General features: G+C 27.4%; 1 protein-coding gene across 1 annotated transcript in view; it reads left to right on the top strand.

Annotated features, from left to right (window-relative positions):
• The first annotated feature begins 1,356 nt into the window (after positions 1 to 1,356).
• LOC135922573 (atrial natriuretic peptide receptor 1-like) overlaps positions 1,357 to 15,123 on the top strand; it is a 16,300-nt gene continuing 2,533 nt past the window's right edge. Inside the window, exons 1-13 of the mRNA XM_065456976.1 lie at positions 1,357 to 2,113; positions 2,170 to 2,336; positions 2,386 to 2,520; positions 2,569 to 2,704; positions 4,936 to 5,027; positions 5,071 to 5,212; positions 5,320 to 5,404; positions 5,483 to 5,597; positions 5,676 to 5,747; positions 9,532 to 9,636; positions 9,687 to 9,758; positions 10,037 to 10,202; positions 10,386 to 10,734. Of these exons, the coding sequence (XP_065313048.1) occupies positions 1,357 to 2,113; positions 2,170 to 2,336; positions 2,386 to 2,520; positions 2,569 to 2,704; positions 4,936 to 5,027; positions 5,071 to 5,212; positions 5,320 to 5,404; positions 5,483 to 5,597; positions 5,676 to 5,747; positions 9,532 to 9,636; positions 9,687 to 9,758; positions 10,037 to 10,202; positions 10,386 to 10,734 (2,393 nt within the window). The remainder of the gene's footprint in view (positions 2,114 to 2,169; positions 2,337 to 2,385; positions 2,521 to 2,568; positions 2,705 to 4,935; positions 5,028 to 5,070; positions 5,213 to 5,319; positions 5,405 to 5,482; positions 5,598 to 5,675; positions 5,748 to 9,531; positions 9,637 to 9,686; positions 9,759 to 10,036; positions 10,203 to 10,385; positions 10,735 to 15,123) is intronic.

Here is a 15,123-nt window from a genome sequence, read left to right as displayed (position 1 = left end):
CTTGCACTTTAATTTCAGATATGATAAGAAAAAATTAATATTTAATAATAATAATATAGAATAATTATAACCATGACAAAAAAAAATTTTTACCTGAAAGTTTGATCAATTTTATTTTTAATCCCAAACATTAAAAAAATAAATAAATTCAATTTTTAACCTAATTTAAACATAGTTTATTTCTTTACCTTACATATATCTATAGTAGAAATTAAAAAAATTTATGCATTAGGAAAAACATCCGAGGAATCTATTTTTTAAAAAAATAAATTAAAATTCAATAATTATGTCAAATGCACAAGATTTATCTAAATAACTTGTTACTTAAAACTATCGCATAATTTGTAAAAAAAACGTCAAACGTCTTACTGTCATTCGTGACCCTAGCTTATTTAAGGGGGCTTACCTTTGGAAATTTGCCTGTTTTTGTAAATATCATCAACCCCCCCCCCCCTCCCCTCACACTTCCCCCACCCCTATCTTCTCAAAATATTTATACAATCACTATAAAACAATAATTTGAAAGAAAAATAAGTAAAAGTTAATAATTTTTTCAAATATGACTAGAATTAAATTTTTTAAAAAGATAAGCATTTTTATATTGAAATAAAGCAACAAACCAAAAATATTTTTATAAAACCTACCTAAAGCCCTTCAATACTTACGGGGACTGATTAGTGTTTTATTTCTCTTAGCAGAATCATTGTTCTTGCTGAACTCGTGGCTTCCGGTGTTCTTGGAAATAGTTGGATTTGAATTTTTGTATCAAAAAAAATATCTTTAAAAAGGCCCATACCCCGTCAATGCATGTCCCAGATAACCAGATTTTATTTAAAGTTTTAGAAATATGAAGTTAGCATAAATATTGTCAAAATTTCTGTCGCAGCAGCACAAAAGCGCCAGAGAGATTAAGGGGCTTTTCATGTAAACGTTTACTATTAATATTAATTTCATTTAGTCAGATTATGTATGCCCAAAAATGGTTAACTCAAAAATTATCGAGGGGGGAGGTGGAAGGGAGTTTTTTATAAATTTCATTGAGAAGTAGGTTGTTCTTAAAGTTTTGCGTGTAACGTAGACTAATAGCCTCCAGTTCATTCAGAAATTCTTATCTCCATGATTAATAAAATAAATTGTGAGTTGAGATTCAGAGGCCAAATTAATTGTTTATGTATTAAATTTTTATTTGACATTGTTTAATGCGAAGTTGATTGTTAAATGTTAAGGAAATTTCAAAGTTATATTTTGATTATATATACATTAAAAAACACATGAATTATAATGCTATATAATTTGTATTTTTTGGTTCAATTAATTACATTAATAATGTATCATTTAAATAATATTATGCACAGTATGCATCTAAAAACATCAACGATAATATCAGGTTACTATAACGAAAGACCAAAAAGATTATTAGTAAATTCTACAAACCCTAAAAGTCTTACTCGTCTAACTACACCATTTATGAAAACAACAATTATCCCCGGTAAGACGATCGTCAATAGCTTCACAATAGCCATATTTATACCATTCTTTGGTCCACTCCCTTTCACGTTAGAAAGAAGCTACGCCATGTTATTGTTAGGATTAAAAAAGGCAAACGAGATACTAAAACCTCACGCATTGGATTGGATTATAATGGACACCGGAAGCGATGATTTAGGTGAGACTATGTACGAAAAATGTACCGAAGAGTTCACTGCATTTCAAGCCTCAAAGGTTTACTACACTTATAACGTTACAGCCTTTTTAGGGCCTGTTTGTTATAGCGAATTTTATGCTATAGCCTTTTTAGCTTCTCGTTGGAGAATACCTTTGATAACTCCCTTTGGTCCAAATTTTAATAATCCAGACGTGTGGCCCACAACTATGAGAACTGGTGTTAGCGTTCTGGGCATTGTGTCAGTATACATAGCTGTTCTTAATTATTTTAATTGGACCGATTATTTTATGATATATGATCTTGCCGAATATCCCTTATTCCCAAATTTTGGGGAACAAATAATCATGTTTGGCACTAAGAAACCAGTGGCCTATATTACTTTAAATTCAAATAGTATGAATCCAAATTATTTGGTACAGTTAATAGCAGGAAGCATGCTTTCAAGAGGTAAAAAAAATAATAATATTTAAAACTAAATATTTTTTTTTTGAATTGCCAATTAGTTTTTTTCCTCGAGTCTATGTTTACCAGTAAAAGAGATTTATTATTAAATGCGTATGATATGGGATTATTAGAAGAAGGTGAATATGTATTCTTAACTACTGAACTTTGGAAATGTAAATGTTTTGGGGGATCATTTTTTGATTTAGAACATGACCCAAGAATAGAAGTTCTATATATATGTATATATATAATGATATTTTTAAACTTTTGAATAGGATCTGAAAAAGGCATATGAATCTGTGTTATTGATAACGTTCAAAAGATCAGAAACTTCAGAAATCTTCCATAAAAAAGTCAAAAATTTAACCGCTAAGTTGCATGATTTTAATTATTATTTTGGGAATGAAGATGTTAGTAAATAATTTCTAATTTTTTAAAACATTTCTTTAATTATACAGATAAGTCCTATGATTCAAGGCTTTTATAATGGTTTGGTTGTATATGCAACAACTGTAAAACAGCAATTGATAGAAAAAGGAGATACACATGATGGTCGCATAATGGCAGCAAAAATGAGTGATCGATCAATTAAAAGTATTAAAATATATCAGTATGTATTTAAAACCTTTTTAAATTATTTATAGATTAAAAAACTAGAATCTATTTTTAACTTTCTAATCAATTTGATTTTTTTTCCTTCAAATATTTCTCCATATTTTTATCTGAAAAATTTTCATCTTTTATGGAATAATAAGAATTAACAATAAAATAAATACAAAAAGTAGAATTTTATCATGTTAATGACAAAATTAAAACGTTTTGAGCAAAATGTATTTTGAATTTATTATCATGATTGTCAACGTGATTGAAATGTAATTAAAGGTTAAGCATATCAGAATTTTTCCAAAAAAAAGTTTTAATTTAAAAAAGGGTTTTTGGCAAATTATATTTGTTAACTAAATAAATAAAATAATCTAGGGAGTATATATATATATATTACTATAGAATGAAACATTCTTAATGAATCAAAATTAGGGTTTCTAATGGAACATCTCAGGAAAGGACCTGAAAAAATAGACAAAGATAAGGGGGAAAATGGCCTCCATTTCTGATAGCTAGAAAAAGGTGAAATATTTCTTTATTCTATACTCCGCGTTTAAGGATATCCAATCCAATTTTATCAAAACCATAATCATGTGTAAGCCTTTCATACTTTTACAAATAATATTTTTTCTTTCTCCTGACCTTTTAACCTCATTTCCATCAGCAAAGGTATTGCTACTTTTTTACCCTCTCTTGCTTTCATTTAAGAATTTTATCCGTCAAGTCAGTTTCACTATTTTTCATCAATTCGAGATCACCAGCATATAAGAGCTTGAGAAATCCTTTAAGCATCTCTAACCATCACCTACTCTCCATTACTATAAATAATAATGGACTCGAGATATATCTTGGTAATTTTTTACATTGATTTACATTCGCCGTGTTAGGGTTTGGTGTTTTTACTATAATTTTCTCATTATGAGTATGTTTAAAAAAAAATAACATCGTTCTAGCTAGCAGAAATGTCTCCATACCCCCCTCTCCCCTGTCCCATTTTATGCATGTCTCAATGTTATCCTTTGAATACTATTTCATTTTCTTTCTCTTTATTCATAGTCAATGCAATAGGTCATATGATTTACTAAAAAAAATTCCCCTCTATATATATGCATATATCTATAATAATATTTTCAAACTTGTTAAATATCTAAATTTAAAGATATATCAATTGGAACTGTAAAGTATCATTACATCAAATTGAATCAGAGGTCTGCACTTCAGGTCTAACCCGTAAAATATATTTTGAACAGATTTCCGGCCCGGCCCCTATTACCTTATAAGGAAAGCGACATAAATTTGTCCAATTATCAGCTAAAACTTCAGCTTGTCCCATAAATATTTTGCACTGTTTATACCGCCCGGTCTTAGCGGGGCCGACCATTAATACGAATATAAAGTCTTTAAATGCCTAGTAAAATGGTAAAGATGCTTAAATCCGGACCGAATTTCATAATAAAAATCCCAGACCCAGGATGGGCTTAAAAATTTAAAATTAAAATTCATTGGTTTGGTTTCTCATATTTTGAATTATCCACTTGAAAGGATTATTAGCCAAAGTTAAAATATGATTCAATTTTTAAAAATATTAGCCAGGCTCAAAAATAAATAAAAAAATTGAAACGAGCCAAAATACATTTAAAATATAGATATGGACTGGAAAATTTTCTTTTTTAAATTTAGACCTTTCCTAAAAATTCAATCTATGCAGGTCTCTGAGAATTATTTTAATATTTCGAAATTATTTAAAATTTTTATAGCTAAAATAAGTAATTTAACTAGTCCTGCGTTTTTTCTTTTACAATACTAAGATCATAGTCTTCGAGGTTTTCAGCCTATTTCTTTCCTAATAACAAATGAGTAGCCAAGAAGTGAACCCCCTCCTCCCAGCTGGGAAAAATATTTGCAATGGTGTAGAAAAGGGGGAATCATTCCCCCTCTTCTCAACAAATTTACAATTTTTTGAAACTCACATTGAATAAAAAAAAATTGATACTTTGATACATTTCCCCACCCTCTACATCTTCCCATAATATAAGTAGAAAGATGCATCAATAAACCACCTTTTTAGCAAATAATACCATCGATACCAATACTAATAGTAAATAGAGTTTTAAAATATGATATACCATTCACTTACGTTTAATATTAGCTCTTTTTATTTTATATAAGCATGTATAGCAAATAATAATAAAACTATATTTATGATTTAATTATTTTTCTAGCGGAGAGTGGAGAATTCGTTATTAATCGCATAGGAGATCAAAATTTTGATTATATTATATGGGATTTTGACGCTATAATCCAAAATTGGAGAGTAATTTATATTAAACAATTATAATATAACCATTATTTTATAGCCAATCCTGACGTACAATGAAAAAGATGGTATAAAATTTATTAATGGAAGCTTTAAAGTGCATTGGCCGCATAGAGTAGATGTTCCCTTAAATCAACCTATTTGTGGATTTAGAGGAGACGATCCAAAATGCATACCTAAAGGTAGATTTAACATAATAGGGCTCGGAATCGAATCTTACTAGATATATTTGTTGAAATTAAATCAATTTTTTTAAAATATATCATATGAATATTTATCAAACTTATAGACACATTCCCATTATTGGGAATTCTAGCCATTGTTTTAAGTTTCATAGTCGTATGTGTCTTCACGATGGCAATATTTTTCTACAGGTATAAATTCAAGCATTATTTTTATCAATTGCGAATCAATATATTTTTTTAAAATTGATATTTATTTTATATATTTAGCAAAATGAAATACGAAGCGGAATTAGCTGACAGATGGTGGGAGGCGCAATTAGACGACATTAAAGTTTATGAAGGAAGTATAAGTAGAACTTCTCTAAATAATATTTCTAAAACAGTGAGTTATACAAATTATGCATTATTAGATAATTTAGAAATAATTAAATATGCATTATATCTTAATGATTTGACATAGAATATAGCAACGAATCAAGAACCAAACTTAATAACACTAGAAAAGTACAACATATTACACGGAGAATTTCGGGTAGGTATGCTACATATATAAATATTCACAAAAGCTTTTCAATTTATCTATGTTTTATAGATTAATTAAATGCAAACTGAATAATTTGGCTTCAATGCGTCGAATATTCAATTCAATTCGATTCGAAAATTGAATTATTTAAAAATATTTTCTAAAATGAAAATATGGATTATTAAAATTCAAAAGATTTATAGATGTGGAAAAAAAGTTAAAAAATAAAAAATCAAGCATGGAACATTTTAAATACTTAAGAATTATTTTTTATATATGTAAATAATTTTGAATATTTACAAATTGTTTCGAATAATTCTATGAATAATTTTATAATTCGATCGAATAATGGACAAAAAATTATTCAACAGGTAATATACCTTTATCACTATTTCTAATTTTAGAATCAAAATTTTTGAATTAATATAATTTATATTAGTTTTTCTAAATTTATATATAAATTATAGAAAAACTCATATTACAGGCAAAATTGTCTGAAATTCGTAGGGTAGGTATTATAAATAAAAATACATTTCCGATAAAAAAAATCAATCACAAAATGATTTAAATTTTAAAAAATAACACATTGGCGTTAACATACGAATATTTAAAATGGTTGTAGCAATTGATTTTTTTTTAAAATATATGGTGCAAACCGAGCTTAAAACTTATGTTAATGAAATTTAAAAAGAAGAAAATGGGTGTTGGTTACTATATTTGATCCGATTCCGAGGGTTCCAGACGGTAACAAACTCCAGTTGTAAAAAACGCTGGAAAATGAAGCCTCTTAAAAGCAGGGATTCGGTTCGGACCCAAATTTGGGTTAAAGAATTCGGAAGTTTTTGATAAGAGGAACTTGTGCGAAACTAATTTTTTGCAAGGGAACCAAACTCGCCTCGATTTGAAGTACCCCGAGTTGGATAGATATTCCATAAATCAATCCCTATTTGGACTGTTATCTCAAAGTTTCCCACCGAACATTTTTTAATCTCTGAACCCAAATTCGAATCCGAGATAAATAGAATTTTTTCTTCTTTTATCGGAAACTGAGCTCATATTTTTACTCTCCTCTGCTGAGTATCTAATTATATGCAATATATTATATTATTCCGTTCAAAATGTATGAGCAACTAATACAACAGAAAGTTAATTAAAATCAAATTTCTTTTCATGATAACTTGTACATTTTCTATTTTTATAATTAACGAAGGTTATAATGACGAAAGTTAACAAACAATAGTTAAGAGAAATATTTCAAACTCTAAAAATATACATTATTAATGAATGCCATTATATAAAATGGAAGTATGTATAAATAATGACAAATTTAAAATAAAATATGAATTGTGGTATATAGTTGATATTTGTAAATTTTAAAAAGGGCGTACAAGTATCAGTTCAAGAATTGTCGGTTGAGAAAAGAATGCGCATTAATCGTCAATTATTGATTGAACTTAGGATGGTAAGCTTTTTTATGTGATAAATAGATCGATGATATAGTATATCACTTTTTTGAAAGGGTCATATTGAAAATCTCTCATATTCTCTTTTATTACTTATTTTATTATTTAACTTTCGTTCGTATTCAAATAATTTTTTTTAATAATATTATAATATAATATATTCTTTTTCACCTTTTCCCTTTTTTGATTTTATTATATCACCTTCTTTTTTATCATTCTGTTAAGCAAATTTTAGGGGAATTATTCTCAATTGTAAATTAAAAAGCCGCCAACCCCTTTGAAAGTAATCCTTCCATAATTTTTATAAATCCTAACACCAATTCATTAAGTATTTTTGTACAAAGGTGTTAATATATATTAGATATGGCACAAGAGGCATGACAGTTAAAGTGGGATTGTTAATTATAAATAAAAAAAATCTATATTTAGTGGACGTCATCTTTAATATCAGTGCAATCCTTCTTGGTAAACCTAATAAAATCAATATTACAGGATTGTAATAATTTATTATTATGGGAAAGGTTATTTCATGTTACCTTTCGCATCCATAAGTACCCAGAAGACAAAGAAAGTCCCATGTCTAAATCTATCAAAGATAATTTAATATTATTCTTTATTAATAATTCAGATATGAATTTTTTTTAAATATAAATTCCATTAAAAAAACAATTTTCAGTAGAATCTCTGGCTAAAATTAAGCAAAGGTGCTTTTTCAATAGAATCTCTGGCTAAAACTATATCAAAAATAAATAATTTCAATAAAGGTGCTTTAAAATGTTTTTATAACAATGAACAAATTTCGATACAGGCCAAATTTTCAATATTACTTTCCAAACATCCAGCTAATATTAAAATAAATCCTTTCTCATTATTAAGACATCAGTGATCAAATTAACTTTAGACGAAGTGCTCGAAGCAATTAATTCATTTTTATTAGAATCAGCAGGAGGATTGTATTTTATCAGGCTAGTCTATCGCCGTGATCCCATAAATATACACAATTAATGCTCTCTGACCCTATTACAGGCATTGCCCATCTCTGTAACCTCATAGTTAAAGGGGGTAATGGGGGTCTACCTCACCCATTAATTCCACTGTTATTTGGGGCCAGACTAATCGCTTTACAAGGCCAAATCAAGGCATCCGCCCAATTGCAATAGATGGAGTCATAAGAAAGATCATCTTATAAATTTTATGAAAGCGTATAAAAATCCCTTGTCAGAATTGCTATCTCCTAACCAATTAGGGTTTGGTTAATGGGGGATGCCAGGCAGCTAGCCACGCGGCAAGGATTACTTTGGATATCCATGCTTCAGACCACGCATTAGTCAAACTTGACATAAAAAGTTCCTTCAATACTTTAAATTGTAATTTTTTAATTTAAAGATTCTTAGAAGTCTACCCAGATTATTGCTCAAGTCTGAAGATTTGGCACAAAGGTTGGATATCTATTAGCAAATCTCAAGGCTTATGCAATATTTTTCTGGCAACCATTTTTAAAAATCGGCTCGAATGGAGCGATTTTGCAATACTTATTATTAAGAGTCTGAAAGCTTTTTGGTGTCCTTGAGAAAAAAAAGGTTTCTCATTTTTTGTTTTTGATAAAGTTTTTAAAGTTTTCCCCAATGACATAGATAATACCTAGACTGACGATTCATTCATTAAAATGCATTTTTAAACGTCGTTTAAAGCAAATCAGCTGGCCGGCCATTTTGGTAGCACATATAGTAATTATTCTCATGTTAAAAACTACTATTAAATTGATAACTTGCTGTCTTATTATTTCGATGATCCGGTAATTCTTTAATAAAATTTGCATCAGATATAGGAATAAATTAGGCTCTCGTTTAAAATTTTAATAATGATTAGTGTAACCAAGATGGCGTATCCACATGATTTGCATTTATGTACACTTTTAATGAATGAATCGTCAGTCTAGGTATTATATATGTCATTGGTTTTCCCATAAAATATTTTGATGTTTAATGTAGTACCAAAACTATATTTTTAAAAATGGTATCCAGCCTTCAATGTTGAACCTAAAAATATTCAAAAAAAAATTATGGTGAAAAAAATTCTGAAAGCGCTAGTATACACAAATATAAATCTTAAAAATAAGGAAATAAGGAAATAAACAAAAGGGCAACTTGAAAACTTATAAAAGGAGCATTTACTCAGCTATCGTTTTATTTATTTCAAATCAATTTGGCATCTAGATAATACAATATAAACGAAGTTTAAATTTCCAAATTGATCAGTAATTTTTTTCTTATATGGATTTTGTAGAATAATTATATATTTGTATATATATATTTATCATATTTGTTCAGGTAAGAGATATACAACATATTAATCTATGTCGTTTTGTATCGATTTCATTCAACCCACCACAAATATTTTTATTGATCGAGTATTGTTCAAAGGGGACTCTGCAAGTTAATTTTAAACAAACAAAAAATATGAATTCTTTTCATTAATAATTTAGGAAATCCTGAAGAACAAATCGTTGAAAATGGACATAGTTATGAAAGAATGCTTAATCAGAGATATAGCGATGGTAATATATTGCAACAAAGTTCCCATTATTCAAGCCAGCTATAACTTTCATAATTAATTAACCACTTTAAGACCGGGGGTGTTGCTATTTCATTTAGCCGCTCGAAATGGATTTAAGATTACTAAAAAAACATACATATATATTTATTGCTCAAATACAAAATTTTAATCATAAGCAATTTATAAGATTTTGTTCCTTTCTATCGACGATATACTATTGATTAAGATTAACTTTATTTGAATTTAAAAAAATATATATACATTATTTTTTCTAAAAAGGGTATGAGTTTTCTGCATTCAACTCCGATTAAATATCATGGTAACTTAAGATCTTCGGAATGTTATATTGATTCAAGGTTTTCATTAAAAATTTCGGGATTTGGATTAAATTGCATTCGCACTAACGAGACTGAGGATGAAACGCAAAGCTTTGACTACTATAAACGTATATTGACAATTTTTTTTTATTTACATGGTTACTACCACACTATTGCTCAAAAAATAATTTAGCAACAAATTTCTATATGTTATTTTTACTGTTATAACTAAATGAGTGGAAATAGATTCCTGTAATAATAATAACGCAAATATTCATTAAAAATAAAATTTTCTTTTTCAAACGCTTAAGGAAGATTGTATATAGCTCCTGAATTGCTGAGGATCTCTCTGAAGCCAACCGGTACTCAAAAAGGAGACGTGTATAGTTTCGCAATAATACTGCAAGAGATTTTATTAAGAACCAATCCATACAACATTCCCAACGAAACAAAAATTAGGACAAGTTGGGTGATTCACCCTAAAATAATAATTGATAAAATAAAAGGCGCAACACGCGATAACCCCTTTCGGCCTTCGCTCGAGAAACAAGTTGACGTTCCTAGCGATTTAATTGAGTTGGTTGTTGCCTGCTGGGCCGAAAAGCCTAGTGATAGGCCTAATTTTCAACAAATTAAGAGCATTCTTAAAAAAATGAATAAGTATATTTAAATTATATTAAAGAATTCCTAAGACAATTTAAAAATTTTATTATTTTAAATCACATAATATTTTTATTATAATACTGAGTGACCAAACTATATTAATCAGGGATTTTTACACTCGCCTGAGCCAATAACGATTAACCATAACCCTCCTCCTCCACTACCCTCTACCAAAATTCTCAAAAAGCACATTCAAATCACCCCCCCCCCTCGTGATACAAGCCCTTGTCTTTAGTTGATATTTATCCAGCTGCATGAATTTGATTGACTTATTTATATATGAACCCTTTTCAGATATTATTTTATGTATTATTTATTTGTTTTCATGTAACAATTAAATTTCCAGAGTTGTTAAAGTAGCGCGCTAACTTTTTTGGTAGCTATAGCTAAAATATAATGAAGGTATGTATAAACATGAAAATTTAAATATAATATAAATAATTATAATTTTTATGATTTATTATTTAATTTTGAAATTGAAAAATAATTTCAATTTGTAATTTATATTTTCATTTGTATTATACCTAAATCACGTGTTAATAATTTAAAATGCCATCGCCTGTGGATATCCAAATCTTTGAAAGTGATTCAGACAATGATATTAATGAAATGGAAGATACCAAGGAAGAAAATGTTCTTAATAGCTATAATACAAATTTCCCATTCCATAGATTTGAAAAAAATTTTAAATAAATATATAACCAAAACTGGTTTCAAATTTATTTGTTTAAAATGTAAAAAAAATATTTACTCAAATCAATCCAGAAACTAAACCTCAAGAAACATCTAAAGGTAAATTGTCATTTTTACATTCTAATAATTATTTATTTTATAAAACTGTTCATGAGTTTTAAGGAAATGAAACATCTAAATAATTTTGGTGTAGGCGACTCTACATCCAAAAAGACTAATTCAATTCAAACCAAATTAATTAATTATGCAAATGACAATATTTCTCAGGAATTGGCTGATAAAGTTATTGTTGATTTTATAATTTATACAGTTCAGCCAATGTCCTTAGTTGATAATCCATCATTTACCATGATGATTAAAACTCTATCCCCTGGTACAACAATTTTATGCCGCCAGACACTAATGAATAAAATAGCAGATAACTTTAAAATAATGAAAGATGCTCTAATAGTAGAGTTATCAGAGATATCATATATATCATATATATGTACCACGGGAGATAGTTGAACACATAACAGAAGGTAAAAACTTATTTATATTTATAAATTGATATGATTAAATATTTTTGAGCTTATTTGGGAATCACAGGCCATTGGCTAGACCCTAGAACTTTAAAAGGAAGATCTGTGGCATTATCCCTCAAAATGATAATAGGATGCCAGACATACGATGCACTTGCAAATAAAATTATTGATAATAATCTATCTTATATTAAAAATATGTATTTAAGATTAAATACGCCCTTACCTCAAGTGCTAGTGTCGAGAGATTATTTAATAAGGCAAAACTTATACTTTCTGATCGTCGCTCTAGACATGGGGATGATAATATTGAAATTATTTTATTATTAATATGGTACAAATTACCATAAATATTTATTTTTATTACATAAATTTTTTTATAATCAAAACTAACTATATTTTAATATTTATAAATGTTGTTTTTATATATTTATATTTACTATACAATAACATTATAAAAAAATAGTTAATTTGCTTGTAAATTTTTTTTATAAAAAGTAGCTAATAGCGAGCTACCTTTTTTGACAAATAGCGATAGCGGTAGCGCGCTACTTTTAAAAGTAGCGTTTAACAACTCTGTAAATTTCAGAAAAATAAGAAAGTTTATATTCAACTTCGAGGAAGGTTTTGAAGGAAAATATTAATTGAATAAAAAAAAAGCAAAAACTTTTTTGTTGTCCAGATGTTTAAAATACCCAACTACAGTTTGTTCCTTCTAGATCTTATTTCATATTACAATTTAAATCGCAATTGAAGTTTTTTAATACAAAATATACTCCAGAAAATATGGCTTCTATTCATGAACCTAAAGAGGTATAAACTCACAATAATGAATTTTCAGCTCATCCACAGTGATTTCAAATATGTGATTTGCAAAATATTATTTTCTATATTGCCCTCCTATCTATAAAATAAGTCAAGTCTCAGACCTGAATGACTTTAAAGATTTGTTTAAAAATATATATTATTGCTAAGATGCAGAGTTGTTAAAGTATCTAGATATAAAAATGTGGTATCTGTATCTAGATATATTTCTGATTAAAATATCTGTATCTGTATCTAGATATTATTTTAGACGTATCTGTTTTTAGATACTTTTTAAGATACATTTTGATATACTTTTATTTAATGTTTTTTATATTATAAACAAACTTGAATGCAAAATTTTATTTCATATGAGCATATAATTTAAATATATATATTCAAAATAAAAAATTATATATATATAAAATATTAAAATATTTAAAAAAAATAGATATATATTCATTAAATATAATGTCAGAGTTCAATAAACCAGACAAATTTTGATATTACAATGCAACTCAAGAAATCTGCCATTTTAATTTTCAATGGAATTAGTTAATTTTATTTTATTATACTAATTTTAAAAATTTATTTTAGATTAATATTAATAGTGATGAAGCGAAAGAGGAAGAAGTAATAATCAATGAAGCATCAACAAGTTGAGATATTGTTTTCATGGCCAATTTATAGAGCATATTTTAAAATAATATCTCAAAATAAAAAAAACAAATTTCTGATAGTAAAATGTTTGCCATATCTATAAAAAAATACGAAAATTTCTAGCATTACCATATTTTTTTAAACATAAAACTTTGCATTAGGGCTTGCAACTTTGTAAAACATTTAAGGGTATAGATACTAAATAAAATGTTTAAAATTGTAATTTTCAATTTTAAGAGAAAAAATCAAACACTGTTAATGAAAAAAACAATTAATACAAAGATTAGTTGATGAATTATCAAGATCTTCAACTGATAACAAATAACCTGTGAAAAAAAAACAATTAATTTAATATCCTATTTTTTCAGTACCCCGCAGCAGCAGATATGATTGTTAATAACGATTTAAATTTTGATACTCAACAAATTTTAAATAATTTTTTCGAAAATGAATGCCCAGATTTTATATTTTTAAAGAATATCCTGATATAAAATTGTTATTTATAAAATATAACACCTCAATCCCTTCAAGCATTCGGATTAACGAGGATGATTCTGAAAATATTTTATTACTGAAATTTAATAATTATTTATAATCATTTAATCATATATCTTTATATATTATATTATCATATTAAAATCTAAAAATCATTATTTTAATTTTTATAAATGTGACATCTAATCAATAAAGTTTTTATCTCATTTCATACATTTTCACAATAATATCCTGATTTAGGTTAATGCAATTATAAATATTAAAAAATTGTATCTCTATCTAGATACATTTTAAAATTGTATCTGAATCAAGATAACTTTTTAGACGATGTATCTGTATCTGGATATAGATAACTTTTTCGACTATGTATCTGTATCTGTATCTAGATCCATTTAAAAAGTATCTTTTAACAACTCTGCTAAGATGTAAATTTTTTTGAAAAATAAATTAATAATATCTCTTGTATAACAAATTTATAAAATATTTAACGTTTTACTTGTCATGACATATACAGTGTGTGTATGATTTGTTGTAAAACATTTCCTTATATTTGAAACAACTTTCTTAAAAAGTGTATGACTTGCTGTACTTGTAAAAATAACATATTGATAACATCTTTTAAAAAAATAATTACAGCAAGTTAAATAATTTTTCAAGAAAGTTGTTCCAATATATGGAAATGTTTTACAGTATAGATCATATTTATACTGTAATAGAGGTCTGCAATGGGCGGGTTTTTAGCCAAAAAGCTCGCTCACTCGTTGTTTTTAAATTTTTTTTAACCCGCCCGCCTTATGCTTAAAAATGATTTCGAAGGCAGGTTTTGCTCTTTTTTTGTTTATTTTAATGTATTTTAAAATAAACATATATAATATGCAATATTATGAAATAAAACTATTATTTTTAATAAATTCAAGTCTGTTTTGCTCATTTCGCCAAAAAATATTTAAAATTTATCCGCCCACGCCCGCCCATGTTAAAATTTAATTTAACCCGCCGCCACCTACCCATTGTTAAAAATATTTTAGAAAACCCGACTACGCCTGCCAGAAGTATGGGCGGGCGCGGGCGGGTTAAAAATCCGTCCAACGCAAACCTTTCACGTATATTAATTAACAAATGATTGTGGCATAATCAAATGTTGTGTGAACGCTAGACGTCTCTCTTACCACAAACAAATGCGATATCAGATGGTGTTTTTTCTCGTTGAATA

The sequence above is a fragment of the Gordionus sp. m RMFG-2023 genome, chromosome 1 (assembly GCF_954871325.1).
Source record: "Gordionus sp. m RMFG-2023 chromosome 1, tfGorSpeb1-WG-v2, whole genome shotgun sequence".
NCBI classification, from domain to species: Eukaryota; Metazoa; Nematomorpha; class Gordioida; order Chordodea; family Parachordodidae; genus Gordionus; species Gordionus sp. m RMFG-2023.
This window is presented reverse-complemented; position numbering and strand designations above follow the sequence as displayed.